This window comes from Chiloscyllium punctatum, chromosome 48 (genome assembly GCF_047496795.1).
Source record: "Chiloscyllium punctatum isolate Juve2018m chromosome 48, sChiPun1.3, whole genome shotgun sequence".
Classification (NCBI taxonomy): domain Eukaryota; kingdom Metazoa; phylum Chordata; class Chondrichthyes; order Orectolobiformes; family Hemiscylliidae; genus Chiloscyllium; species Chiloscyllium punctatum.
In genome coordinates this window covers 26849514-26876137 of record NC_092786.1, presented here as the reverse complement: position 1 = coordinate 26876137, position 26624 = coordinate 26849514, and the positions used below count along the sequence as shown (strand labels likewise).

The 26624-nt window shown below is 43.8% G+C and overlaps 1 protein-coding gene across 1 annotated transcript in view; it reads right to left on the bottom strand.

Moving 5' to 3' along the window:
* The window catches only part of lrrk1 (leucine-rich repeat kinase 1), a 258601-nt gene that overhangs the window by 65334 nt on the left and 166643 nt on the right, over positions 1 to 26624 (bottom strand). Inside the window, exons 22-24 of the mRNA XM_072564899.1 lie at positions 24553 to 24722; positions 24328 to 24467; positions 16045 to 16294 (exon numbers count right to left, since the gene is read on the bottom strand). Coding sequence (XP_072421000.1) covers positions 16045 to 16294; positions 24328 to 24467; positions 24553 to 24722 — 560 coding nt within the window. The remainder of the gene's footprint in view (positions 1 to 16044; positions 16295 to 24327; positions 24468 to 24552; positions 24723 to 26624) is intronic.

The window sequence follows — 26624 nt, the reverse complement described above, 5'->3', positions numbered from 1 at the left end:
ACCATCTGGAAGAGCATGGCTTGATTAAATGCAGTCAACATGGCTTTGTGAGGGGCAGGTCATGCCTCACAAGCCTTATCCAGTTCTTTGAGGATTTGACTAGAAAAGTTGATGAGGGTTGAGCTGTGGATGTGGTGTATATGGACTTCAGCAAGGTAGTTGATAAGGTTCCCCATGGTAGGCTCATTCAGAAGGTCAGGAGGAATGGGATACATGGGAACTTAGCTGTCTGGATACAGAATTGGCTGGCCAACAGAAGACAGCGAGTGGTAGTAGAAGGAAAATATTCTGCCTGGAAGTCTGTAGTGAGTGGTGTTCCACAGGGCTCTGTCCTTGGGCCTCTACTGTTTGTAATTTTTGGTAATGACTTGGATGAGGGGATTGAAGGATGGGTCAGCAAGTTTGCAGATGACACAAAGGTTGGAGGTGTCGTTGACAGTACAGAGGGCTGTTGTAGGCTGCAGCAGGACATTGACAGGATGCAGAGATGGGCTTAGAGGTGGCAGATGGAGTTCAACCTGAATAAATGCGAGGTGATGCATTTTGGAAGGTCAAATTTGAAAGCTGAGTACAGGATTAAGGATAGGATTCTTGGCAGTGTGGAGGAACAGAGGGATCTTGGTGTGCAGGTACATAGATCCCTTAAAATGGCCACCCAAGTGGACAGGGTTATTAAGAAAGCATATGGTGTTTTGGCTTTCATTAACAGGGGGATTGAGTTTAAGAGTCGTGAGATCTTGTTGCAGCTCCATAAAACTTTGGTTAGACCGCACTTGGAATACTACATCCAGTTCTGGTTGCCCTATTGTAGAAAAGATGCGGATGCTTTGGAGAGGGTTCAGAGGAGGTTTACCAGGACGCTTCCTGGACTGGAGGGCTTATTTTATGAAGAGAGATTGACTGAGCTCGGACTTTTTTCATTGGAGAAAAGGAGGAGGAGAGGGGACCTAATTGAGGTATACAAGATAATGAGAGGCATAGATAGAGTCGATAGCCAGAGACTATTTCCCTGGGCAGAAATGACTAACACGAGGAGTCATAGTTTTAAGCTGGTTGGAGGAAAGTATAGAGGGGATGTCAGAGGCGGGTTCTTTACACAGAGTTGCAAGAGCATGGAATGCGTTGCCAGCAGCAGTTGTGGAGGCAGGGTCACTGGGGACATTTAAGAGACTCCTGGACATACATATGGTCACAGAAATTTGCAGGTGCATACATGAGGATCAGTGGTCAGCACAACATCGTGGGCTGAAGGGCCTGTTCTGTGCTCTACTGTTCTATGTTCTAAAATTAACCATGTTACAAGCTCAATTGATTATCTCAAACTAGTTATTACTGTAGCTATTAGCATACTCGGGATTGTTCAGCAAGTGTTACTTAAACATGGAGTCACAGCTCATAATTTACATTTTGTTTTGGGTTTTGTAATTATAGATTGTTTGAGTACACTCTATTCTCTGTCGATTACAATGGATTGAGCATGCTGTTTCATTTGAGTGGCCAATAATTGTGACATACAACCCATGTACCTGGCATCAAATGCTGAAATATGGCACTGGTGCTTAGTTGTGCAGTAGGCTGAATTGTCTTATGGAATGATGGCTGCACTCTGTAAAATACCACTGGTAATGCCACTGCATAGTAGCAGTGTGAAGCAGCTCAGGTTTAGCAAGATGGCCTAGTTTCAGGGAATTAGAAGGTGATTTACTCATCACAGAATTCCCTGACCTGTTCTTATAGCACAATAATAAAAAGCTGATTCAATTCAGTTTATGTTCAACTGTAACTTCCAGAATTTTAATATTCTGAACTCAGCAATGGCACTGCCATTGAATGCCAAAAGATGGCTGGATTCTTTGTTATTGGAGTTGGTCATTGCCTGAAACTTGTATGGTTATAACTGTTACTTGCCATTTATCAGCCCAAATGTGCATGGTGTCCAGAACGTGTTGCATACAGACACTGACTGTTTCTGTTCGAGGAGTGGTGAAAGATGCTGAACATTGTGCAGTCATCAGCAAAGATCCACATTTCTAATCTCAATCTATAGACAGAGTCACTGATGAAGCTGCTGAAGATGATTGGATGTGGGCCACTCCCTTGAGGTGACAGTCCTGTGGTGACATTCTGGGACGGAGATGATAGACCTCCAACAACTACAACCAATTTTCTTTTGTCTTAGATAAGACTTCAACCAGTGGCTAGTTTTCCTCATTATTCCATTTGGATTTAGTTTTATTAGGCTCTTTGATGCAATTCTTAGTCAAATGCTGACTGATGTCAAAGATAGACATGTTATTTGTGGCTTTCAGCTTTTTTTAACATCCACATTTAGTGTCAAGAGCTCTGTGGCCCTTGTGGAACCCAGTGGTGCACTGGTGAGCAGGTTATTACCAAGTAAGTGCTGCTTGATAGCATTATTAACTGCACATTCTACTATCTTGCTGATGGTTGAGAGTGGAATGATGGGTTGATACATGGATTGGATTTATCCTGGTTTTTGTATACAAGACATGGGCAATTTTCCACATTCCTGGGTAGATGTCAGTGTGTAGATGTACTGGAGCAATTTATTTCAGGGTGTAGAGCACAAGTGATATAAAGTTATTTGGACCCATAGTTTTTGCCATATCCAGTGTCTCTTGAAGGTTCTTGATATCACATGAATCAAATTGGTGGAGATTGGCATCTGTGATGCTGGTCATTCAGGAGGAGTCTGGGACGGATCATCCACTTGACATTCCTAACTGAAGATGACTGATGCACTGGGCTACCCCATCACTGAGGAGGTTTGTAAAGGTCTGTCCTGTTTGTTGTTTAATTGTCCACCATCATTCATGACTGAATGCAGAAATACTGCAGAATTTTCATTTGATCAGTTGATTGTGGTACTACTTTCTGTCTATTGCATGCTGTTTTCATTAGATAAAAACAGGGACTGCAGATGCTGGAAACTAGAGTCTAGATTAGAGTGGTGCTGGAAAAGCACAGCAGGTCAGGCAGCATCCGAGGAGCAGGAAAATCGACGTTTTGGGCAAAAGCCCTTCATCAGAAATAGAGCTCCATTGTTGGGATACAAATAGTTCTGTGGTATAGTTTTTCAGGTTGATACTTCACTTTTATGTATGTCTGGTGCTGCTAGGAGAAAGTAAGGACTGAAGGTGCTGGAGAGCCAGATTTGAAAAGGATGGTGCTGGAAAAGGACAGCAAGTTAAGCAGCATACTGCCTGACCTGCGATGCTTTTCCAGCTACCCTTTTTGACTATGTTTGGTGCTGCACCTGGCATGCCCTCCTCCATTCTTCATTGAGTCAGAGATGACCCTTTGGCTTACGAATGACAGAATGAAAGATGTGCCAGACCATAGTGTACAGATTATGGTTGAATATAATCTGCTGCTGATGATACACAGCAGCTCATGGATTCCCAGTTTTTAGTTGCTGTATCTAGTTCAAATCTACCCCATTTAATGAAGTGACAGCGTGACATACAAGGAAGGGTGCACTGAATGTGATGTCGGGATTTCATCTCCACAAGGACGTTGTGATAGTCACTACTAGCAGTACTGTCATGGACAGACACAATGACAGGTAGATTGGAGAGGGTAGGTAAACAACAGACTGCAATCAACCAGGACACAGCAGCAAAATTCAATGCAAAATGTCTGCTGTTTGATGTGTTTCTGCGATTGGAAAGCATTCACTGAACAATTCCACGTGTGTTAATAGGGATGATAGTAACTATCAATTTGAGATCATTTGTCAAGCTTGTAATTTGGTTCATGTATGTTCTCTGGAAGTAACACACATTCATACATAGAATCTCTGCAAAAAGGGAATATGTGTGAGCCTGTGTCTTTTTTGAATTAACTGGGAACATGATAAATCTATAGTTTCCCATCGTTTCTTCCAAGGTTGGCTTGCCAATGAATTTGGACCCTTTTCTCCAGCAGTATAAATTGTGGCAATATGTCTCCCTTTTCAACAATATAAATGTAAATGTTTAATAAGCAAAACATTCACCAAAACAAGCTGCTATGTTGTTGAATTCTGAATACTGATAACTAAAATATTGGTTAGAAAAGAAGGTTATGTGGTTCTGCTCCCAAAATGTGGTGTAACTATTGACAATTTTGAGTATCCGTTCTTCTTGAATATATCGTATAGGTGGTTCTCCTCTGTTTTTCGAAGTTCGTCTGTGCTTCAGTGTGTGGTGGCTCAAAAAACACAGTGCGCAGATTCCTCAAGAACAAACCACGACAAGCAGACCAAACACAGCCAGAAACCCTAACCACCTTACCATATATCAAAGAAGTTTCAGAAATGACAGCCAGACTACTAAGACCCACCAACACTCTCAAACAAAAACTAACAAAGTTAAAAGACCCAGTACAACCCATGGACAAAACCAACGTCGTCTACAAGATTCCATAAACACTGCGTAGGACAAATAGGAAGAAAGTTAGCCACCAGGGTACATGAACACCAACTAGCCACAAAAAGACACGACCCTCTCTCCCTCGTAGCCCTACACACGGATGAAAAAAACCACCATTTCGACTGGGACAACACATCTATCCTGGGACAGGCTAAGCAAAGACTTGCCAGAGAATTCCTAGAGGCCTGGCACTCCAACCACAACGCCATAAACAAGCACATAGATCTAGATGCCATCTATCAACCCCTCAGAAAACAAACAGGAAATGACATCACCACAAACCCCAAGGACCCCATCCAGGAGAAAGATATAAATAGAAAGCAGGAGACAACAGCTTCGCTTCACTTGGAGGTTGCCACTGATGATGTTACCTAGCCAGGTAATGAAACGTCTGGATATCAAACCTACAGCTCAGCGAGCAAACCTACACCCTATTGTTATGGATCTCGATTCAGTCTCGAATCAGGGTGTTTCCTTATACTTGTACTTCTGGCCTTGGTCAATGGGTGTCAGCATGGGAGTTCACAGTTAAAAAGAATTGTCTAAAATTAACTGCATCCTTTGCACTGATCTAACAACAATCAAATCAGATCTTTGGCCTCTCAGTGGGGTTATATACAAGACCATAGATGTAAGAGTAAAGTAGACCATTCAGCCCATCGCATCTGCTTTGTCATTCAATGTGATCATGGCTGATCTAATGATGCTCACCTCTTATCCATATAATCTTTGATGCATTTACTGATTATAAATCTGTCTATTTCAGCCTTGAATGTTCATAACTAATCAGCCTTGACAACCCTCTGACATACAGAATTTCACAGATTCACTAGCTTCTGAGAGAAGAAATCCCTCCTCACCTTGGAGTTTAAATCAGTGACACTTTATTCTGAGATCATCCTCTGGTTCCAGACTGTTCCACAACGGGATGCAAACATTCCACATCTACCTCAAGAAGTCCCCTAAGAATGTTAAATCCTTTAAGGGCAGCTTTCATTCTTCTAAACTCTAATGAGTACAAGCTCAACTTAGTTAACATCTCTAGGTATGATCTAACTTGTGCTTTGTAAAGTTTTAACAAGAGCTCACTACTTTTATACTTCATTCCATTTGAAATAAAGGCCAACTGTCTATTTGCTTTCCCTGTTACCACTGAATATGAATGTGAACTTTTTGTGATTCTTGATTTTAGGTAATTTCTGCATCTGTACATTGTTAAAGGGGCAGAAATGGCTTTTGGTAAGTTGATGTGCTTTTCCTGTCAGATGTGGGAGAATTTGAAAGTTCCTGGAGACTACGTCTGCAGTATGCTTTTAATTACAAAACCTATCTGACCGCGTGGGACAGTTGGAGCAGCAGTTAGAGGCAGTGAGGAGTTTACAAAAGCAAGGGAGCATGATGGATGGTGGTTTCAGGAAGGTGGGGACACCACAGATACAGTCAGATAGATGGCTGACTGCTAGGAATGGTAGGAGAGGTATCCTGGTAGCACAAGAGTCTCCTGTGGCTAATACATCTCAAACAGGTATGCTGTTTTGGACACCGTAGCAGGGAGGCATGGACAGTCAGGTTTCTCATAGCACAACTAGCTCTACTGTAATGAGGATTATGTCAGGTTCCAAATGATCGATTTTAACATGGGGCTCTTTAGTCTGGGAGACAGACAGACATTTCTCAGCTATCAGTGAGACACCAGCGTGGTGCATTGCCTGCCTAGTGCAAGGGTCAAGGGTGTCTTGCACAGGGTGCAGAATATTCTGAAAGAGGGAGGTGACCAGCAGGAGGTCATTACGCATGTTGGTACCAATGACATAGGTAAGGAAAGGGACGAGGTTCTACAGAGAGAATATAGGAAACTAGGCAAGATGTTAAAAAGTAGATCTTCGTGCATAATAATACCTGGATTATTCCTGGTGTTATGTGCTGGTGAGAGTAGGAATAGGAAAATAGAGCAGATGAGTGCGTAGCTGAGGAGCTGGAGCAGGAGGCAAGGATTCACACTTCTGGACCATTAGATCCTCTTCAGGGATAGAAATAACCTGTGTAAGTGGGATGGGCTCCACCTGGATTGAAAGGGGACCAATTCTTTGGAGGGAGATTTGCTGGTGTTGTTCAGGAGACTCTAAACTAGTAAGAGGTGGGGGGAGTGGGTGGGGACCAAAGCGATTCTGAGAAAAGAGAAAACGCTGTGGCTGGTACAGTAGGTGAAGGGAGCAAGTCAAATAGTCAAGGCAAACAAGAGCTTGGTAGAGAATGAGGTAAGACTGATAAATTAAACCACATTTACTTCAATGCAAGAGGCCTGATAGGTAAGGCAGATGAACTTTGACATGGTTGGGAAAATGCAACTGGGATATCATAGCTATTCCAGAAACATGGCTCAGGGACGGACAGGACTGGCAGCTGAACATTCTGGGACATAGGGGTTATGTAGGAAAGACAGTAAGGTGGAGGGCGGGGTGGGGGGGTGGTGGTTCAAGAGAGGAATGGGAAATGGCAGTTTTGATTAGGGATAGCATTACAGCTGTACTTGAGGAGGATATTCCTGAGAGATTGTATAATAGGCCCTCATCTAATAGTCAGCAGGAAACTGAGAAATAAATATGGAAGATGATCTCAGATATTTTTAAGAATAATTGGGTTGTGATGTTAGCTTTCCAAATATAGACTGGGAATGTCATAGTGTTAAGGGCTTGGATGGGGAGAAATTTGTTAAGTGTGTACAAGAACTTTTTTTTTATTCAATATGTGCTTGCACCTACTAGAGAAGGAGCAATACTTGATCATCTGTTGGGAAATTAGGCAGGACAAGTGACTGACGTGTCCCGTGGAAGATCACTTTGGGGCAAGTGATCATAATTTTATTAATTTCAAAATTGTTGTGGAAAGTGATAGAACTGATCAAAAAGCTAAAGCTCTGAATTGGAGGAAGGCCAATTTTGACAGGATGGAACTTTCAAAAGTGGATTGGGGGAGGCTATTTGCAGGTAAAGGGGGGGATGGTTGGGAAGTGGGAGGCCTTTCCAAATGAGATAACGAGAATTCAGAGACAGTATGTTCCTGACAGTGTAAAAGACATGGCTGGTAGATGTAGGCAATGCTGGATGACTAGAGAAACTGAGCAATTTACTGTCTTTAAAAGAGTTCATATTACAGAAGAGATGGTGCTGGAGATCTTAAAACTCATAAATGTACATAATTCTGTGGAACCTGATCAGGTGTTTCCCAGAACATTTTGGGAAGCTAGCGATGAGATTGATGGGCCCCTTGTTGAGATATTTGTATCATCAGCAGCCACAGGTGAGGTGCCAGAAGACTGGAGGTTTGCTAATGTGGTGCCATTATTTAAGAAAGGCTGTAAGGAAAAGCCAGGGAACTATAGATCAGTGAGCCTTATGTCAGTGATGGGTAAGTTGTTGGAGAGGATTCTGAATGATAGGATTTTGGAAAGGCAAAGGTTAGTCAAACTGGCTTTGTGCATGAGAAATTGTGTCTCATGAACCTGACTGAGTTCTTTGAAGATGTGACAAAGAAGATCAATGAAGGCAGAGTAGTAGATGTTATCTATGTGGACTTCAGCAAAGCATTCAACAAGTATGGTAGACTGGTTAGTAAGGTTAGATCACATGGGATCCAGGGAGAGCTAGCCAATTGGATACAAAATTGGCTTGAAGATAAGAGGCAGAGGGTGGTAGTAGGGGGTTGCCTTTCGGATTGGAGGCCTATGATCAGCGGTATGCCATAATGATAGGTGCTGGGTCCACTGCTTTTTCTCATTTATATAGATGATTTTGATGTATTACCAGGAGGATTGGTTGGTAAGTTTGCAGATGAAGGATATTGTGAAACTTGAAAGAGTTCAGAAAAGGTTTACAAGGATGTTGCCAGGGTTGGAGGGTTCGAGCTATAGGGAGAGGTTGAATCAGCTAGGGCTGGAGTGTCAGAGGCTGAGGGTGACCTTGTAGAGGTTTATAAGATGATGAGGGACACGGATAGGATAAGTAGACAAGATCCTTTCCTTGGGGTGGGAGGCTCCAGAACTAGAGGGTATAGGTTTATGGTAGTAATGATTTGGAGATGCCGGTGTTGGACTGGGGTGTACAAAGTTAAAAATCACACAACACCAGGTTATAGCTCAACAGGTTTAATTGGAAGCACACTAGCTTTTGGAGCGCTGCTTCTTCATCAGGTGGTTGTAAGACATTTTGCTATAAATTCTGTGTCTTACAATTCTGTTCTCCACAACCACCTGATGAAGGAGCGTTGCTCCGAAAGCTAGTGCTTCCAATTAAACCTGTTGGATTATAACCTGGTGTTGTGTGATTTTTAACTAGGTTTATGGTGAGATGGAAAAGACTTAAAAGGCACCTAAGGGGCAACATTTTCATGCAGTGTGTGGTGCGTGTATGGAATGAGCTGCCAGAAGAAGTGGTGGAAGCTGGTACAATTACAACATTTACAAGGCACCTAGCTAGGTATATGAATAAGAAAGGTTTAGACGGATATGGGTCAAGTGCTGGCAAATGGGACTAGATTAGTTTCGGATATCTGGTTGGCATGGATGAATTGGACCAAAGGATCTGTTTACATGCTGTACATCTGTATGGCTCTATGACACCAAAATAGGTGGTGTAGAGGACAGTGAAGAAGATTATCTCAAAGGACCAAGGGTACCTTGATCAGATAGAGCCAATGGACTGAAGTGGCTGATGGAGTTTAACTTAGATAAATGTGAAGTGTTTTATTTTGGCAAGGTAAACCAGGCCAGGACTTATATAGTTAATGGTAGGGCCCTGGGGAGTGTTGCTGAACGAAGAGATCCAGGGTTGCAGGTGCATTGTTCATTGACAGTGAAGTCCCAGGTACACAGGGTGGTGAAGGTGATGGTTGGCATGCCTGCCCTCATTGATCAGAACATTTGAGTGTAGGAGTTAGGATGTCATGTTGCAGCCATACAGGACATTGGTGAGGTCACTTTTGGAACATTGCATACAATTCCGATACCCTGCTATTGAAATGATGTTGATTTACTTGAGAGAGTGCAGAACAAATTTACAAGCATGTTGATGGGGCTGAAGAGTTTGAGTTACAGGGGGAGGCCACTCTCACCCCACCCCACCCCACCCCAGAGGCTGAGGGGTGACCTTGTAGAGGTTTATAAAGTCATGAGGGGCATGGATAGGGTGAATAAGCAAGATCTTTCTCCTGGGGTGAGGGAGTCGAAAACTAGAGGGCATAGGTTTAAGGTGAGAGGGGAAAGGCTCAAAAAGAACCTGAGAGGTAACTTTTTCATGCAGAGGTTGGTGCATGTGTGAAAGTGAAACAAGAGGAATTACAAAGGACTGACAGCAGTGCTGGCTGAAGTGAACTGGGAAAGGAGTTTAACAGCCATGACATCCAAAGGAAAATTACAGTCATTTAAAAAATTAGTTCATGGCTCACAAAAGCATTTGGCATGCTTACCTTTAATGATTAGATTAGATTAGATTACTTAGATTAGATTAGTTACAGTGTGGAAACAGGCCCTTCAGCCCAACAAGTCCACACCGCCCCGCCGAAGCGCAACCCACCCATACCCCTACATCTACCCCTTACCTAACACTATGGGCAATTTAGCACGGCCAATTCACCTGACCTGCACAGGTTTGGAGTGTGGGAGGAAACCGGAGCACCCGGAGGAAACCCACGCAGACACGGGGAGAATGTGCAAACTCCACACAGAGAGTCGCCTGAGGCGGGAATTGAACCCGGGTCTCTGGCGCTGTGAGGCAGCAGTGCTAACCACTGTGCCACCGTGCCGCCCATAGTGCATAGTGAGTTAGGTAATCATGTTGTGGCTGTACAGGTCATTGGTTCGGCCACTTTTGGAATATTGTGTGTAATTCTGGTCACCCACCTATCGGAAGGATGTTGTGAAATTTGAAAGGGTTTGAAAAGGCTTACAAGGATATTGCCTGGGTTGAAAGGTTTGAGCTCCAGGAAGAGGCTGAACAGACCAGGCTATTTTCCCTGCAGCAATGGAGGCTGAAGTTTGACCTTATCGAGGTGTTTTCCCTGGGGTGTGGCATTCCAAAACTAGAGGGCACAGGGTTAAGGTGAGAAGGGAAAGATTTAAAAAGGACCCAAGGGGCAACTTTTTCACACAAAGCATGGTACATGTATGGAATGAGCTGCCAGAGGAAGTGGTGGAGGCTGGCACAATTACATTTAAAGGGCATCTGGATCGGTACATGAATAGAAGGAGTTTAGAAGGATCTGGGCCAAATGCTAGCAAAAGGAATAGGTTTATTTAGGATATCGGGTCAGCATGGATGAGTTGCACCAAACTATTTCCATGCTGTGTATCTCTATGACTGTCTATATTGAACAAGCTACCAAGTGGTGGAGTTAGGTGAAATTACAACAGTTAAAAGGCATCTGGATGGGTATGTGAATAGGAAGGAGTTAGATGGATATGGGCCAAATACTTGCAAGGTCAGATTGGCATGGACAAGTTGTACCAAATAGTCTGTTTCCATGCTGTGGGACTCTATGACTTTATGTGCCATGATCCCCAAAGCCCTATGTGCTGCAGCTTTCTGCAATATTTCTATTTATATATTTTATACATTATATATTTCTATTTATATTTTTTCTGCCAAAATGCATAATTCAGTTTTCCTGTACAGTGGTTAGCACTGCTGCCTCACAGCACCAGAGACCTGGGTTCAATTCTCGCCTCAGGCGACTCACTGTGTGGAGTTTGCATATTCTCCCCGTGTCTGCGTGGGTTTCCTCCGGGTGCTCCGATTTCCTCCCACAGTCCAAAACTGTGCAGGTCAGGTGAATTGGCCATGCTAAATTGCCCGTAGTGTTAGGTGAAGGGATAAATGTAGGGGAATGAGTCTGGGTGGGTTGGTTTTCGGAGGGTTGGTGTGGACTTGTTGAGCCGAAGGGCCTGTTTCACACTGTAAGTCATCTAATCTTCCATCTGCTAAATTTCTGCCCACTCACTTAACTGCCTATATCCCTCTGCAGATTGTATGTCGTCCTCACCTTCTCACTTATTGTTGTACCGTTTGCATTCAAGCCATTCATATATATTGTAAGTAATTGTGGACCCAGCGCTAATCTCTGTAACATTCCACTACTTACAGGTTGCTTCTCTAAAAATGCCCCCTTTACCCCAACTCTTTGTCTTCTATTAGTTAGTCAATCCTCTATTCATGCTGATAAACTATTCCCACTCTTACCTGATGTAGTTATGTGCAGTATACATCAAATGCCTTTGAAAATGAAATTATATTACATCTACTGTTTCCACTTTATTTACCCTGGTCTGGAAACAATTCTTTATGAACATATTAAACAAAACATAAACCAGTGAGCGAACCTTTTTTGCCAATGAGAGATTGGAGGTTTGTCAACATCAGGAGATATCCCTGAAGGTTTGATTGCTATCTACATAGACTCTAATCTTCATTTGGGTTTCCTGTGAAGGTGGTAACGCTGCACTTAGAACCTTAGTCAATGCTGGTTTGTACTTGGGCTTCACACTTAATCCAGGTGACACAGCACCGGATCATCGAGAGGTCATACAAAGGGTAGTAGTTTAGCATGTGGGGTCACTTGTCATAGGGAACAACACCTGAAATTCAGCTCAGTGCCAATGGTTTTAAATCACCCCCCAACATCATAGAATTTTAGAAATTACAAACCAATCTTTTTCCTACATTGATCCCATCTCTTTTCTCTAAATCAATGGTACGGTGAAAACAATCATGGACTAAAAGTACTCAGCTCAAAAACCTTCCTTCTGCTTGGTGCTTCATGAGAATTCTTGGTTTCGATCTCTTGCTTACCATTTGTTCAATAATGAAAGAGTTCCCCTCTATGTATATTAAGCAAAGTCCCCAGGTTTAATTCTCTTCTTTATCATCTGTTTTATTCTTGGTGATGTTCCCAGCCACTCAGAGCCGAAGCAAGCAACCAATACTGATCTCTGCCCCAGCACATGTCAGTTCTTCTACACTGCTACCTGGTGTCTCTGATCTTTGCTCTTTTTCTTATTAGAGTCATAGAGATGTACAGCATGGAAACAGACCCTTCGGTCCCACCCGTCCATGCCAACCAGATATCCCAACCCCATTTAGTCCTACCTGCCAGCACCTGGCCCATATCCCTCTAAACTCTTCCTATTCATACACCCATCCAAATACCTCTTAAATGTTGCAATTGTACCAGCCTCCACCACATCCTCTGGCAGCTCAATCCATACACGTACCACCCTCTGCGTGAAAACGTTGCCCCTTAGGTCTCTTTTCTATCTTTCCCCTCTCACCCTAAACCTATGCCCTCTAGTTCTGGACTCCCAGACCCCAGGGAAAAGACTTTGCCTATTTATCCTATCCATGCCCCTCATAATTTTGTAAACCTCTATAAGGTCACCCCGCAGCCTCCGACGCTCCAGGGAAAACAGCCCCAGCCTGTTCAGCCTCTCCCTATAGCTCAAATCCACCAAACCTGGCAACATCCCTGTACATCTTTTCTGAACCCTTTCAAGTTTCACAAAATCTTTCCGATAGGAAGGAGACCAGAATTACACGCAATTTTCCAACAGTGGCCTACCCAATGTCCTGTACAGCTGCAACATGACCTCCCAACTCCTGTACTCAATACTCTGACCAATAAAGGAAAGCATACCAAACACCTTCTTCACTATCCTATCTACCTGTGACTCCACTTTCAAGGAGCTATGAACCTGCACTCCAAGGTCTCTTTGTTCAGCAATACTCCCTAGGACCTTACCATTACGTGTATAAGTCCTGCTAAGATTTGCTTTCCCAAAATGCAGCACCTTGCATTTATCTGAATTAAACTCCATCTGCCACTTCTCAGCCCATTGGCCCATCTGGTCCAGATCCTGTTGTAATCTGAGGTAACCCTCTTCCCTGTCCACTACACCTACAATTTTGGTGTCATCTGCAAACTTCCTAACTATACCTCTTATGCTCGCATCCAAATCATTTATGTAAATGACAAAAAGTAGAGGGCCCATCACCGATCCTTGTGGCACTCCACTGGTCACAGGCCTCCAGTCTGAAAAACAACCCTCCACCACCGCCCTCTGTCTTCTACCTTTGAGCCAGTTCTGTATCCAAATGGCTAGTTCTCTCAGTATTCCATGAGATCCAACCTTGCTAATCAGTCTCCCAAGGGGAATCTTGTTGAACGCCTTACTGAAGTCCATATAGATCACATCTACTGCTCTGCCCTCATCAAGCTTCTTTGTTACTTCTTCAAAAAACTCAATCAAGTTTGTGAGACATGATTTCCCATGCACAAAGCCATGTTGACTATCCCGAATCAGTCCTTGCCTTTCTAAATACATATACATCCTGTCCCTCAGGATTCCCTCCAACAACTTGCCCACCACCGAGGTCAGGCTCACCGGCCTATAGTTCCCTGGCTTGTCTTTACCGCCCTTCTTAAACAGTGGCACCACATTTTCCAACCTCCAGTCTTCCGGCACCTCACCTGTGACTATCGATGATACAAGAGGCCCAGCAATCACTTCTCTAGCTTCCCACAGAGTTCTCGGGTACACCTGATCAGATCCTGGGGATTTATCCACCTTTAACTGTTTCAAGACATCCAGCACTTCCTCCTCTGTAACCTGGACATTTTGCAAAATGTCACCATCTATTTCCCTATAGTCTATATCTTCAATATCCTTTTCCACAGTAAATACTGATGCAAAATATTTATTTAGTATCTCCCCCATTTTCTGTGGCTCCATACAAAGGCCACCTTGCTGATCTTTGAGGGGCCCTATTCTCTCCCTAGTTACCCTTTTGTCCTTAATATATTTGTAAAAACCCTTTGGATTCTCCTTAATTCTATTTGCCAAAGCTATCTCATGTCCCCTTTTCCCCCTTAAGTGTACTCCTACTTTCTTTATACTCTTCTAAGGATTCACTCGATCTATCCTGTCTATACCTGACGTATGCTTCCTTCTTTTTCTTAACCAAACCCTCAATTTCTTTAGTTATCCAGCAGTCTCCTCACTCTGAAGCCACATTCCCACTAACTCATCCTTTCTCATCTCTGCTCACCCCATCTCCCAAGTCCTCACAATGCCTCGTGATCTGATTTCTCATCTCCTGGCAACCCCCATTCCAAACGATTCAAGACCCGACCACCTTTCCACCCAAAACAGATCTGTGTCAGCAGCCGATGAAGTCTCCTCCACCTCACCCTTTCTTCCTCTGCTCTCCTTTACTCACCCACAATTTTTTAAAATTAATCTTCCTTGGCATTAAGATAAGACAGATTCTTTGCATTAAACAGTGAAGAGCTGAAAAATGTGTTGCTGGAAAAGCGCAGCAGGTCAGGCAGCATTAGTCCTTCTTCAGGAATGAGGAGGGTGTGCCAAGCGGGCTAAGATAAAAGGTAGGGAGGAGGGACTTGGGGGAGGGGCGTTGGGAATGCGATAGGTGGAAGGAGGTTAAGGTGAGGGTGATAGGCCAGAGAGGGGGTGGGGGCGGAGAGGTCGGGAAGAAGTTTGCAGGTCAAGAAGGCGGTGCTGAGATAAGGGGAAATGAGGAAGCTGGAGAAATCTGTATTCATCTCTTGTGGTTGAAGGGTTCCTAGGCGGAAGATGAGGCGCTCTTCCTCCAGCCGTTGTGTTGCCATGGTCTGGCGATGGAGGCGGCCAAGGACCTGCATGTCCTTGGCGGAATGGGAGGGGGAGTTAAAGTGTTCAGCCACGGGGCGGTTGGGTTGGTTGGTGCGGGTGTCCCAGAGGTGTTCTCTGAAACGTTCCGCAAGTAGGCAGCCTGTCTCCCCAATGTATAGGAGGCCACATCAGGTGCAGTGGATGCAGTAAATGATGTGTGTGGAGGTGCAGGTGAATTTGTGACCTTGGAAGGATCCCTTGGGTCCTTGGAGGGAAGTGAGGGGAGAGGTGTGGGCGCAAATTTTGCATTTCTTGCAGTTGCAGGGGAAGGTGCCGGGAGTGGAGGTTGGGTTGGTGAGGGGTGTGGACCTGACGAGGGAGTCGCGGCGGGAGTGATCTTTCCGGAACGCTGATAGGGGACGGGAGGGAAATATATCCCTGGTGGTGGGATCTGTTTGGTGGTGGCGGAAATGACAAAGGATGATACAATGTATCTGGAGGTTGGTGGGGTGGAAGGTGAGGACCAATGGGGTTCTGTTACAGATTTCTCCAGTTTCCTCATTTCCCCTCCCCCCACCTTTTCTCAGTTCCAACCCTCGAACGCAGCACCGCCTTCTTGACCTGCAATCTTCTTCCCGACCTCTTCGCCCACACCCCCTCTCTGGCCCATCACCCTCACCTTAACCGCCTTCCACCTATGCATTCCCAACGCCCCTCCCCCAAGTCCCTCCTCCCTACCTTTTATCTTAGCCTGCTGGACACACTTTCCTCATTCCTGAAGAAGGGCTTATGCCCGAAATGTCGATTCTCCTGCTCCATTGATGCTGTCTGACCTGCTGCGCTTTTCCAACATCTGCAGTCCTCAGTTTCTCCTATTAAACAGTGAAGCCCAACAACATAACGTACATTCCAGAGTTCTATTTTTCCTTCATGACATTTTCACAAGGTTCTTACCGGGCTGGGAAATCGGTCATAAAAAGCTCTGGAACTAGCTCCTCCAGTGAGACTGGGTCCATTGGGTGATTGGGGCACTCAATGTGTGTGCGTTCGATGGCAGTGAGCAAGCAGTCCTCCATTTTGAAGTAATGCAGGCCATGGACCTGGGTGTGGATTTGAGCTTCCCCTGTTGCTGTGGGGCTGCAGTGAGGACACGGAACGTATTGTTCGACCAAGGGAGTTCCATCTGCTTCTGTGCCTGTAAGAGCTGTCAGTCACAGGAGGTTAAAGAAAAGATCTGTCTCGAATGTTTCTGGCTTAAACTTACTGCTGAAATTTCTAAAAGCAGTGAATTTGTGTAAAGCAAAATTCCACAATCAGCAGCTTGATGATGACCTGATCAGCTATTTGAAATAACATGAGAAATAGGAGCTAGAAATGGTCATACAGACTCTGAAGCTCCATCACTCAATAGAATCAGTGCTGGACTTAGCCACCATTTTCTTCCCTTATCCCCATATTCCTTAACACTCCTAGCATCCAAAAATCTATTAATGTCAATCTTCATTATGTTCATCGACTGAACACCCACAGATCTCAGAGGTGCAGAATTCCAAACATTCAACCCCGAGGGAAGAGATTTCTCAGTCTTAGGATTGGGGTCATTCTCCCAATGTCTGGGAGAAACAGTCTCTCAGAATCTGTCCTACAAATGCTAAATGCTTCAATGAAATTACCTAATTCTGAACTCCAGAAAGTATAAACTCACTCTTTCCAACCTCACATAATCATCTCACCTCATGAATCAATCCAGTGAATCCTTAGTGCGCACCCATCTCACCTTGAACAAACGTCCCCTTTTTCCTTAGACAAGAGGACCAAAGCTGTACAAAATACCCTCGGTGTGGACTCAAAACCCAATACAATTGACACAATTACAGCCTTTATCTTGCCCACTAACTTTCTTATAATAAAGATCTTTGTTATGACCCACTGGGCTAGTATGCCACAAATCAAATTCTGCTACTTCGAGTCATGCCAAACGTTCAACTTTTTAAAAAATATGGTACGCACAGCAGTCCGATTCACCTGACTTTCAGACCAAGGTTAATAGAAAGCACTGAGCAGTTTTTTATGCTGAAGATTTATTATTTATTACAATTAAATTTTACTATAGCTAAATAGATACATTTATCATGGCTTACTAAAACCCCTCCTTCCACATGCAAACAAAGGAGGGAAAATAGATTATTGAAGGAGATAGAAAACTGGAAAGCCAGTTTAACATTATTTAGTTCAGGATTCCAATGCTGAACTGATCTTTCTTGGCTGACCAGACCCCTTGTAGTTCAGATGTCATTCTACTCATTTGTAAGAAATCACTTGGAAAATGTGTGATTATGAATTCAAAGCTTATAGCAACTGCTACAGACAAGGTAACTAGTTTCTTTAGGTTTAAACTGAGTTTTTGACTTCAGAGAAGAGGCAGCTTCTAGGCTGTTAGAAGATCCGCACTCAGTTTCCCTCTCTTTCTTTCTGTATTGCTTTCCAGCTCCAAGCTGCTCAGCCACCTGAGAATCCAGGTTTCAGCAAGCAAAAGCTCTCTGTCATCGATAACTCGAAAGGAGTCCACTGACCAATCAACATCTTGTTGCACACAAGAGCTGCATCAGTACAAACCCCCAGCCCCTATGCTGTACAATCTGAACTTCAATTACTAGCAGTTGTTTACGATGTCTGCCATGAGTATCAAGGTTACTTGCTTTCAAAAACAGCAGCTACCATTTCAAACATTAGTTTTTAAAAAACACCTTTTCCTCATTTCTGTCCCTAGCCTCGAAAATAAATTAAAAAGACATGGGTTCTGACACTGTTATATCATTTCTTTGCATGTGAACTTTTTGTGAAGCATTTTGTGTGAAGCATATGCAAGGTCTTGGAGGATGGGAACTGGCAAAACCCTTGAAGTATACAAGGAAAGTAGGAAAGAATCTAAGCAAGGAATTAGAAAGGCTAACAGGGATCAGGAAAAGTTGTTAGCAAACAGGATTAAGGAGAATCCCAAGGCTTTTTATACATATGTAAAAAGCAAGCGGGTGCTTAGGGAAAGGGTTGGCCCACTCAAGGACAAAGGAGGGAATCTGTGTGTGGAGCCAGAAGAGGCAGGTGAGTCCAAACGTATACTTTCTATTAGTATTCATGCAAGAAAAGGAATTGGTGGAGGATGATTTCAGAGAAGGGAGTGTTGAATTTCTCAGCCAAGTTGCTATCAAAAAGGAAGAGGTTTTTGAGCATCATAAAGAAGTATTAAGATGGGTAAGTCCCCGAGTCCTGCAGAATATCGGAGGGGGCAAGAGAACAAATTGCTGGAGCATTGTATCGTCTTTGGCCACAGGTGAGGTGCCAGAGGACGGGAGAATAGCCAATATTGTCCCATTGTTTAAAAGGGGTAATAGGGATAATCCAGAAAATTATAGGCCTGTGACTCTCAAATCAGGGGTAGGGAAATTATTGGAAAAGATTCTCAGGGACAAGATCTACAAGCATTTAAAAGCAAATGGCCTAATTAGTGTTAGACAGCATGGTTTTGTGTGGTAGAGGTCGTGCCTCACTAAGTTGATCAAGTTTTTTGAGGAGGTGACGAAGATGATTAGACCATAAGACATAAGACATAGGAGTGGAAGTAAGGCCATTCGGCCCATCGAGTCCACTCCGCCATTCGAACATTGCTGATGGGCATTTCAACTCCACTTACCCGCATTCTCCCCATAGCCCTTAATTCCCCGAGACAACAAGAATCTATCAATCTCTGCCTTGAAGACATTTAGCGTCCCGGCCTCCACTGCACTCTGCGGCAATGAATTCCACAGGCCCACCACTCTCTGGCTGAAGAAATGTCTCCGCATTTCTGTTCTGAATTTACCCCCTGTAATTCTAAGGCTGTGTCCACGGGTCCTAGTCTCCTCACCTAACGGAAACAATTTCCTAGCATCCACCCTTTCCAAGCCATGTATTATCTTGTACGTCTCTATTAAGTCTCCCCTTAATCTTCTAAACTCCAATGAATACAATCCCAAGATCCTCAGCTGTTCCTCATATGTTAGGCCTACCATTCCAGGGATCATCCATGTGAATCTCCGCTGGACACGTTCCAGTGCCAGTATGTCCTTCCTGAAGTGTGGGGACCAAAATTGGACACAGTACTCCAAATGGGGCCTAACCAGAGCTTTATAAAGTCTCAGGAGCACAATGGTGTTTTTATATTCCAACCCTCTTGAGATAGTGACAACATCGCATTCGCTTTCTTAATCACAGACTCAACCTGCATGTTGACCTTTAGAGAATCCTCGACTAGCACTCCCAGATCCCTTTGTACTTTGGCTTTACGAATTTTCTCACCGTTTAGAAAGTAGTCTGTGCTTTTATTCTTTTTGCCAAAGTGCAAGACCTCGCATTTGTTCACGTTGAATTCCATCAGCCATTTCCTGGACCACTCTCCCAAACTGTCTAGATCCTTCTGCAGCCTCCCCACTTCCTCAGTAATACCTGCCTGTCCACCTAACTTCATATCATCTGCAAACTTCGCTAGAATGTCCCCAGTCCCTTCATCCAGATCATTAATATATAATGCGAACAGCTGTGGCCCCAACACTGAACCCTGCGGGACACCACTTGTCACCGGCTGCCATTCTGAAAAAGAACCTTTTATCCCAACTCTGTCTTCTGTCAGACAGCCAATCCTCAATCCATCCCAGTAGCTCACCTCGAACACCATGGGCCCCTCACCTTGCTCAGCAGCCTCCCGTGTGGCACCTTATCAAAGGCCTTTTGGAAGTCTAGACAGACCACATCCACTGGGTTTCCCTGGTCTAACCTACTTGTCACCTCTTCAAAGAATTCTAACAGATTTGTCAGGCATGACCTCCCCTTAGTAAATCCATGTTGACTTGTTCTAATCAGACTCTGCTCTTCTAAGAATTTAGAAACCCCATCCTTAATGATGGATTCTAGAATTTTACCAACAACCGAGGTTAGGCTAATTGGCCTATAATTTTCCATCTTTTGTCTTGATCCTTTTTTGAACAAGGGGGTTACAACCGTGATCTTCCAATCATCCGGGACTTTCCGTGACTCCAGTGACTCTTGAAAGATCTCAACCAATGCCTCCGCTATTTCCTCAGCCACCTCTCTCAGAACTCTAGGATGTATCCCATCGGGGCCAGGAGATTTATCAATTTTAAGACTTTTTAGCTTTTCTAGCACTCTCTCTTTTGTAATGACAACCATACTCAACTCAGCCCCCTGACTCCCTTTAATTGTTGGGATATTACTCCTGTCTTCCACTGTGAAAACTGACGCAAAGTACTTATTAAGTTCTCCTGCTATTTCCTTATCTCCCATCACTAGGCTTCCAGCATCAGTTTGAACTGGCCCAATGTCTACTTTTGTCTGTCATTTGTTTCTTATGTATTGAAAGAAACTTTTACTATCGTTTCTAATATTACTGGCTAGCCTACCTTCATATTTGATCCTCTCCTTTCTTATTACTCTCTTTGTTATCCTCTGTTTTTGTAGCCTTCCCAATCTTCTGATTTCCCACTGCTCTTGGCCACTTTATAGGATCTCTCTTTTTCTTTAATACATTTCCAGACTTCCTTTGTCAGCCATGGCTGTCTAATCCCTCCCTGGATAATCTTTCTTTTCTTGGGGATGAACCTCTGTACAGTGTCCTCAATTAGACTCACAAACACCTGCCATTTTTGCTCTACTGTCTTCCCTGCTAGGCTCTGCTTCCAGTCTATTTTTGTCAGTTCCTCTCTCATGCCCTCACAATTACCTTTATTTAACTGTAACACCATTACATCTGATTTTGCCTTCTCTCTTTCAAACTGCAGACTGAACTCTACCATATTATGATCGCTTCTTCCTAAGGGTTCCCTTACTTTAAGATCTTTTATAAAGTCTGGTTCATTGCAAAGCACTAGGTCCAGAATAGCCTGCTCCCTTGTGGGCTCCATGACAAGCTGTTCCAAAAAGCCATCCTGTAAGCATTCCATGAATTCCCTCTCTTTGGATTGATGAATGAAAAGTGCCTGTTGTTGTCTACGTGACTTCAGTTAACCCTTTAACAAGGCCCCTCATGGCAGACTGTACAAAAGGTGAAAGTCACCTGGTATCAGGGTGAGCTGGCTAGATGGATTCAGACTAGCTTAGTCATAGGAGACAGAAGGTAGCGGTAAAAGGATGCTTTTCAGAAGGGAAGGCTGTGACTAGTGGTTTTCCACAGGGATCAGAGCTGCGACCTCTGCTGTTTGTGATCTACACAAATGATTTGGAGGAAAATGTAGCTGATCTAATTGGTAAGTTTTCAGACAATACAAAGATTGGTGGAGTTGCAGATAGTGAGGAGGATTGCCAGAGGATACAGATCAGCTGGAAGTACAGGCAGAAAAATGGCAGATGGAGTTTAAACCAGACAAATGTGAGGTGATGCATTTTGGAAGGTCAAGTACAGGTAGAAATTGTACAGTGAATGACAGAACCCTTAGGAGTATTGACATACGGAGGGATCTGGGTGTGCAAGTCCACAAATCACTGAAGATGGTAGTGCAGGTAGATAAGGTAGTAAAAAAAGGCCTTTATTGGAAGAGGCACTGAGAATAAGGAAAGGCAAGTTATGCTGCAGCTTTATAGAATTTAGTTAGGCCACACTTGGAATATTGCATACAGTTCTGATCATCTCACTACCAGAAGGATGCGGATGCTTTGGACAGGGTACAGAAAAGGTTTACCAGGATGTTACCTGTGATAGGGTTTTTTTTAAGCTATGGTTGAAAGGTTGGGTAGACTGGGTTTGTTTTCACTGGAATGCAAGAGCTTGAGGGGCGACCTGATCGAAGTTTAAAAGATTGTGAGTGGCATGGATAGAGTGGAAAGTATAGTGGGTGGCACGGTGGCACAGTGGTTAGCACTGCTGCCTCACAGCGCCAGAGACCCGGGTTCAATTCCCGCCTCAGGCGACTCTCTGTGTGGAGTTTGCACATTCTCCCGGGTTTGCGTGGGTTTCCTCCGGGTGCTCCGGTTTCCTCCCACACTCCAAAGATGTGCAGGTCAGGTGAATTGGCCATGCTAAAAATTGACTGTAGTGTTAGGTAAGGGGTAGATGTAGGGGTATGGGTGGGTTGCGCTTCGGCGGGGCGGTGTGGACGTGTTGGGCCGAAGGGCCTGTTTCCACACTGTAAGTAATCTAATCTATAAGGCTCTCTGCTGGGCCAATTACCAGGGGATCAAGATTCAAGGTGCAAGGAGCAAGTTTAAAGAGATGTGCAAGGCACGTTTTTCACACAAAGGGTGGTGAGTGCCTGGAACACGGTGACGGAGGTGGTGGTGGAAGCAGACAATAGCAGCATTCAAGAAACACCTGGATAAATACATGAATAGAAAGGGAACAGAGGGATACAGTGCTGTAAGTGAAGCTCGCTTTCATATGGAAGAGCAAAATGTGTTGGTGCAGGCTTGGAGGGCTGAAGGGCCTGTTCCTGGGCTGAGTTGTTCTTTATTCTGTGATGTGAACAAGGAAACTAAATTCCTTTTAGTACATTTAATAGTTTGGCACCATTTAGAGTCATAGAAACATACAGCACAGAAACAGACACTTTGGTCCAACTTGTCCATGCTGACTAGATGTCCTAAATTAATCTAGTCTCATTTGTCAGCATTTGGCCTATATCTCTCCAAACCTTTCCTACTCATATACCCATCCAGGTGCCTTTTAAATGTTGTAATTGTACTACCCTCCACCACTTCTTCTGGCATACACATGCCACCCTCTGCGTGAAAATGTTGTCCCTTTTAAATCTTTCCTCTCTCACCCTAAACCTACGCGGTCCACTTTTGGACTCCCCCACCCCAGGGAAAGGACCTTGTTGATTTATCCTTTCTGTGTCCCTCATGATTTTACAAACCACTATAAGGTCATCCCTCAGCCTCTGATGCTCCAGGGAAAATAACCCCAGCCTTCTCAGCGTCTCCCTATAGCTCAAACCCTCCAACCCTGGCAACATCCTTATAAATCTTTTCTGAACCCTTTCAAGTTTCACACCATCCTCCCTATAGCAGGGAGACCAGAACTGCCTGCTATATTCCAATAGTGGCCTAACCAATGTCTTGTACAGCCTCAACATGACCTTCCAGCTTCTGTACTCAATACTCTGATCAATAAAATCAAGCATACCAAATGCCTTCTTCACTATCCTATCTACCTGTGACTCCACTTTCAGGGAACTAACAATCTGCACTCCAAAGTCCCTTTGTTCAGCAACACTTCTCAGGGCTTTACCATTAAGTATATAAGTCCTGCTCTGATTTGCTTTTTCAAAATGCAGTACCTTACATTTATCAAAATTAAACTCCACCTGGCATTGCTCAGCCCATTAGCCCAGCTGATGAAGATCCCCTTATACTCTGAGGTAAAATTCTTGGCTGTCCACTACACCTCCAATTTTGATGTCATATTTTTGTACTTTCTATTCTTCCCACTTAAGTGTATAATTTTATATTTCCCCACATGCTAATTCATCTATCACCTTCCATCTTCTTATCTAGTTTTCACTGGGTCTACATTGCTTTGAGCCTCTCTGCATCCACATAGCTTACTTTTCCATTTGGTTTGTACCTGCAGCAAGCTTGGATATATTATACTTGTAATATGTGCTTTTCCAGCACCACACTCTTGACTCTGATTTCCAGCATCTACGGTCCTCACTTTCTTCTATTATACTGGCCCTCTCATCTAAACCACGAACATAGATTATGAAAATCTGAGGCTTGTGGTACTTACTGTCATCCTCAAAACGATGTGTTAATTATTTGTTATTTTAGTCCTTTAATCAATCCTCAATCCATGTTAATACATTACCTCCCCAAACCAAGAGCCCTAATCTTGTGCAATAAATATTTTTGTAGCACTTTAGTGAAAGCCTGATGAAATGCTGCCAGAAGATAAAAGTTGAATAGGACACAAGGGTAACTCCACTGCACTTCTTCAAAACAATGCCAGGGATTATGTATGATTACAGATACCCAGGACACCTTGCTTTAACAGCTCATCTGAATGATGTCACTTCTGACAGAGCAGCACACCCTTCAGTTTTGCACCGCGCGATCAATCTGGATTATAGGCTCAAGTCTCCCGAGTGAGGCTTGAACCCACAACCTTCAGTACTCAGAGGCAAGTGCTGCTCAATGAGCCACAACATGGAACAGTAGTGGGCCAGTACATATAGCTTCACACTCCCTTACCTGGAAACCACTGATCAATCAGAGAATTGACGTGATCAGTGATGAATGCGACTGCTGAGAAATCTCTTGTTTCAGATTGGCAATTGATTTTAATTCCCGCACTTTTTTTCCTCTTCCAGTTTACCTCAGACGATTCCACACTATGGGAAAGCAAGGACTTACTGAGTTTCAGGAACTATAGACTACAGAAGCATCAATTAAGGCAATAACTAATAGCGTGGTTACCTCAGAAACCCACCGTCGTAGTTCACCTGTAAACCTTCTTGCCAATAAATAGTTTGGTTTCTTCTTACTCGGAAAGTGCTACAACGATTGCGACGCTGTGATCTTGTGAAGCTGTAAACTGACGCCCGATTTGTTCTGCCTCGTCTTGGATTCTTTTCATTCTCAAAGAGCTGAGGGAAAACGCAAAAACACAAAGGTCAGAGAGGAAAGGATGACCTCCACATTAACCATCAATAATGAGGGAGAAAGTGTTAGCAATTGAGGGGGATTGTGCGGGACTGAATTATGAGGAACTAGTGCCTAAGCCCACCATTACAGCAGAGGATACCAGAGCAACCAAGTACCTTGATGCTAAGAGACCAACGATTTCATTACCATTTCTCAATCAGGTTGCACAGTGCAAGTGAGGGTCAATTTGAAATTGCTGACATTGGGAATTTGAAAGTGAAAGGAAGGCAGAAGTCTCTGGCACTCCACAGTGTTCCCTGCACCCCATTGTTCCATTATTGTGCTTTAGGAAGGGTGCAAAGGCATTATGGTGGGTGAAAAATGATTTTGACAATTAGATACTTCATTTATGAAGATTGTTGGAGAAGTTGGGGCTACTTTTCCTTGGAGAAGAGAAGGATAAGAGGAGATTTGACAAGGTATTCAAAATCATCAAGTGTCTGGACAGAGAAAATAAAATATATTGTTTCCTTTATATTAGGTTCAAGAACTAGCTGTCAAAATGTGTGGTACTGGAAAACCACAGCCGGTCAGGCAGCATCCAAGGAGCAAGAGAATTGATGTTTCAGGCATAAGCCCTTCATCAGGCTTATACTGGAAAAGGAGAAAGTGAGGACTGCAGGTGCTGGAGATCAGAGGTGAAAATGTGTTGCTGGAAAAGCGCAGCAGGTCAGGCAGCATCCAAGGAACAGGAGAATCGACGTTTCGGGCATCAGCCCTTCTTCAGGAATTCCTGAAGAAGGGCTGATGCCCAAAACGTCGATTCTCCTGTTCCTTGGATGCTGCCTGACCTGCTGTGCTTTTCCAGCAACACATTTTCAGCTCTTATACTGGAAAAGTCAACTCTCCTGTTCCTCGGATGCTGTCTGACCGGCTGTGCTTTTATGGTGCCACACTTTTTGACTCTGATCTCCAGCATCTGCAGTCTTCACTTTCTTCAAGAACTAGCTCGCACTGATATAAAGTGATTGCAAAAAGTACCAAAGCTAACACTTGTAAAAACATTTTGATGCAGCAAGTAATTTGTACTTGGAATCCACTGCCTGAGACTATTGTAGAGGCAAACTTAATTTGGATTTAAAAAAAGATTGGATAAATAACTGAAGGGAATAAAACATTGCTGGGCTACAGAGAAAGGGTAAGGTTATGGGATAAGTACAGATGCTCTTCTGAGAGCCAGAAACAGCTTGATGGACCAGCAGCCTCATTTTATTGCCTGAGCTGCTGAGACTTTCAGAATTTTCTGTTTTGATTTTATTTCAACCATCTGCAGTATTTCACTTTTTTTTTAAAGAGGAAAGTCACAATATCTTTCAGGGGAGAGAACTCAATTTTTCACATCATGTGATTTAATACCTTGATTTTAACTTTAATTGGGAAGCATAATGACTAGCAACTAATTTTGGAAATTTGGAGAGAAGTGGCCTCTATTTTCTAGATAATGGGAAACACTTGCAGATTTTATAGGGGACCTTTCATCAGAATTTCTGGCTTAATCAACAATGACACAAGCTATTCAATGACAGAGAATTCAATAGGTGGTCACTGTTAGCCACAGAGAGTGATCAATGATTGCTCACTTATTGCCTCTCATCCACTTCCCAAGCCTCTCTCTTCACACCACCTTTCCTTCTTTATTCGTCCTGCCCCATCTTCTTTCCAAAAGAGGAGGAGGACAGAAAACAGGAATGCAGGGAAAAGTCAGGGAGGGGTAAAGGAGAGAGAAGCAAGGGCAAACCCTCTCTGGGTCAATGAGGGTTGGAAAGGAAAGAGAGGCTGTGATGGAGGAGAGAAGGAACAGGGAAAGAAAATGTGTGGGTAAGGAGAAGGAAAAACAACGGAGC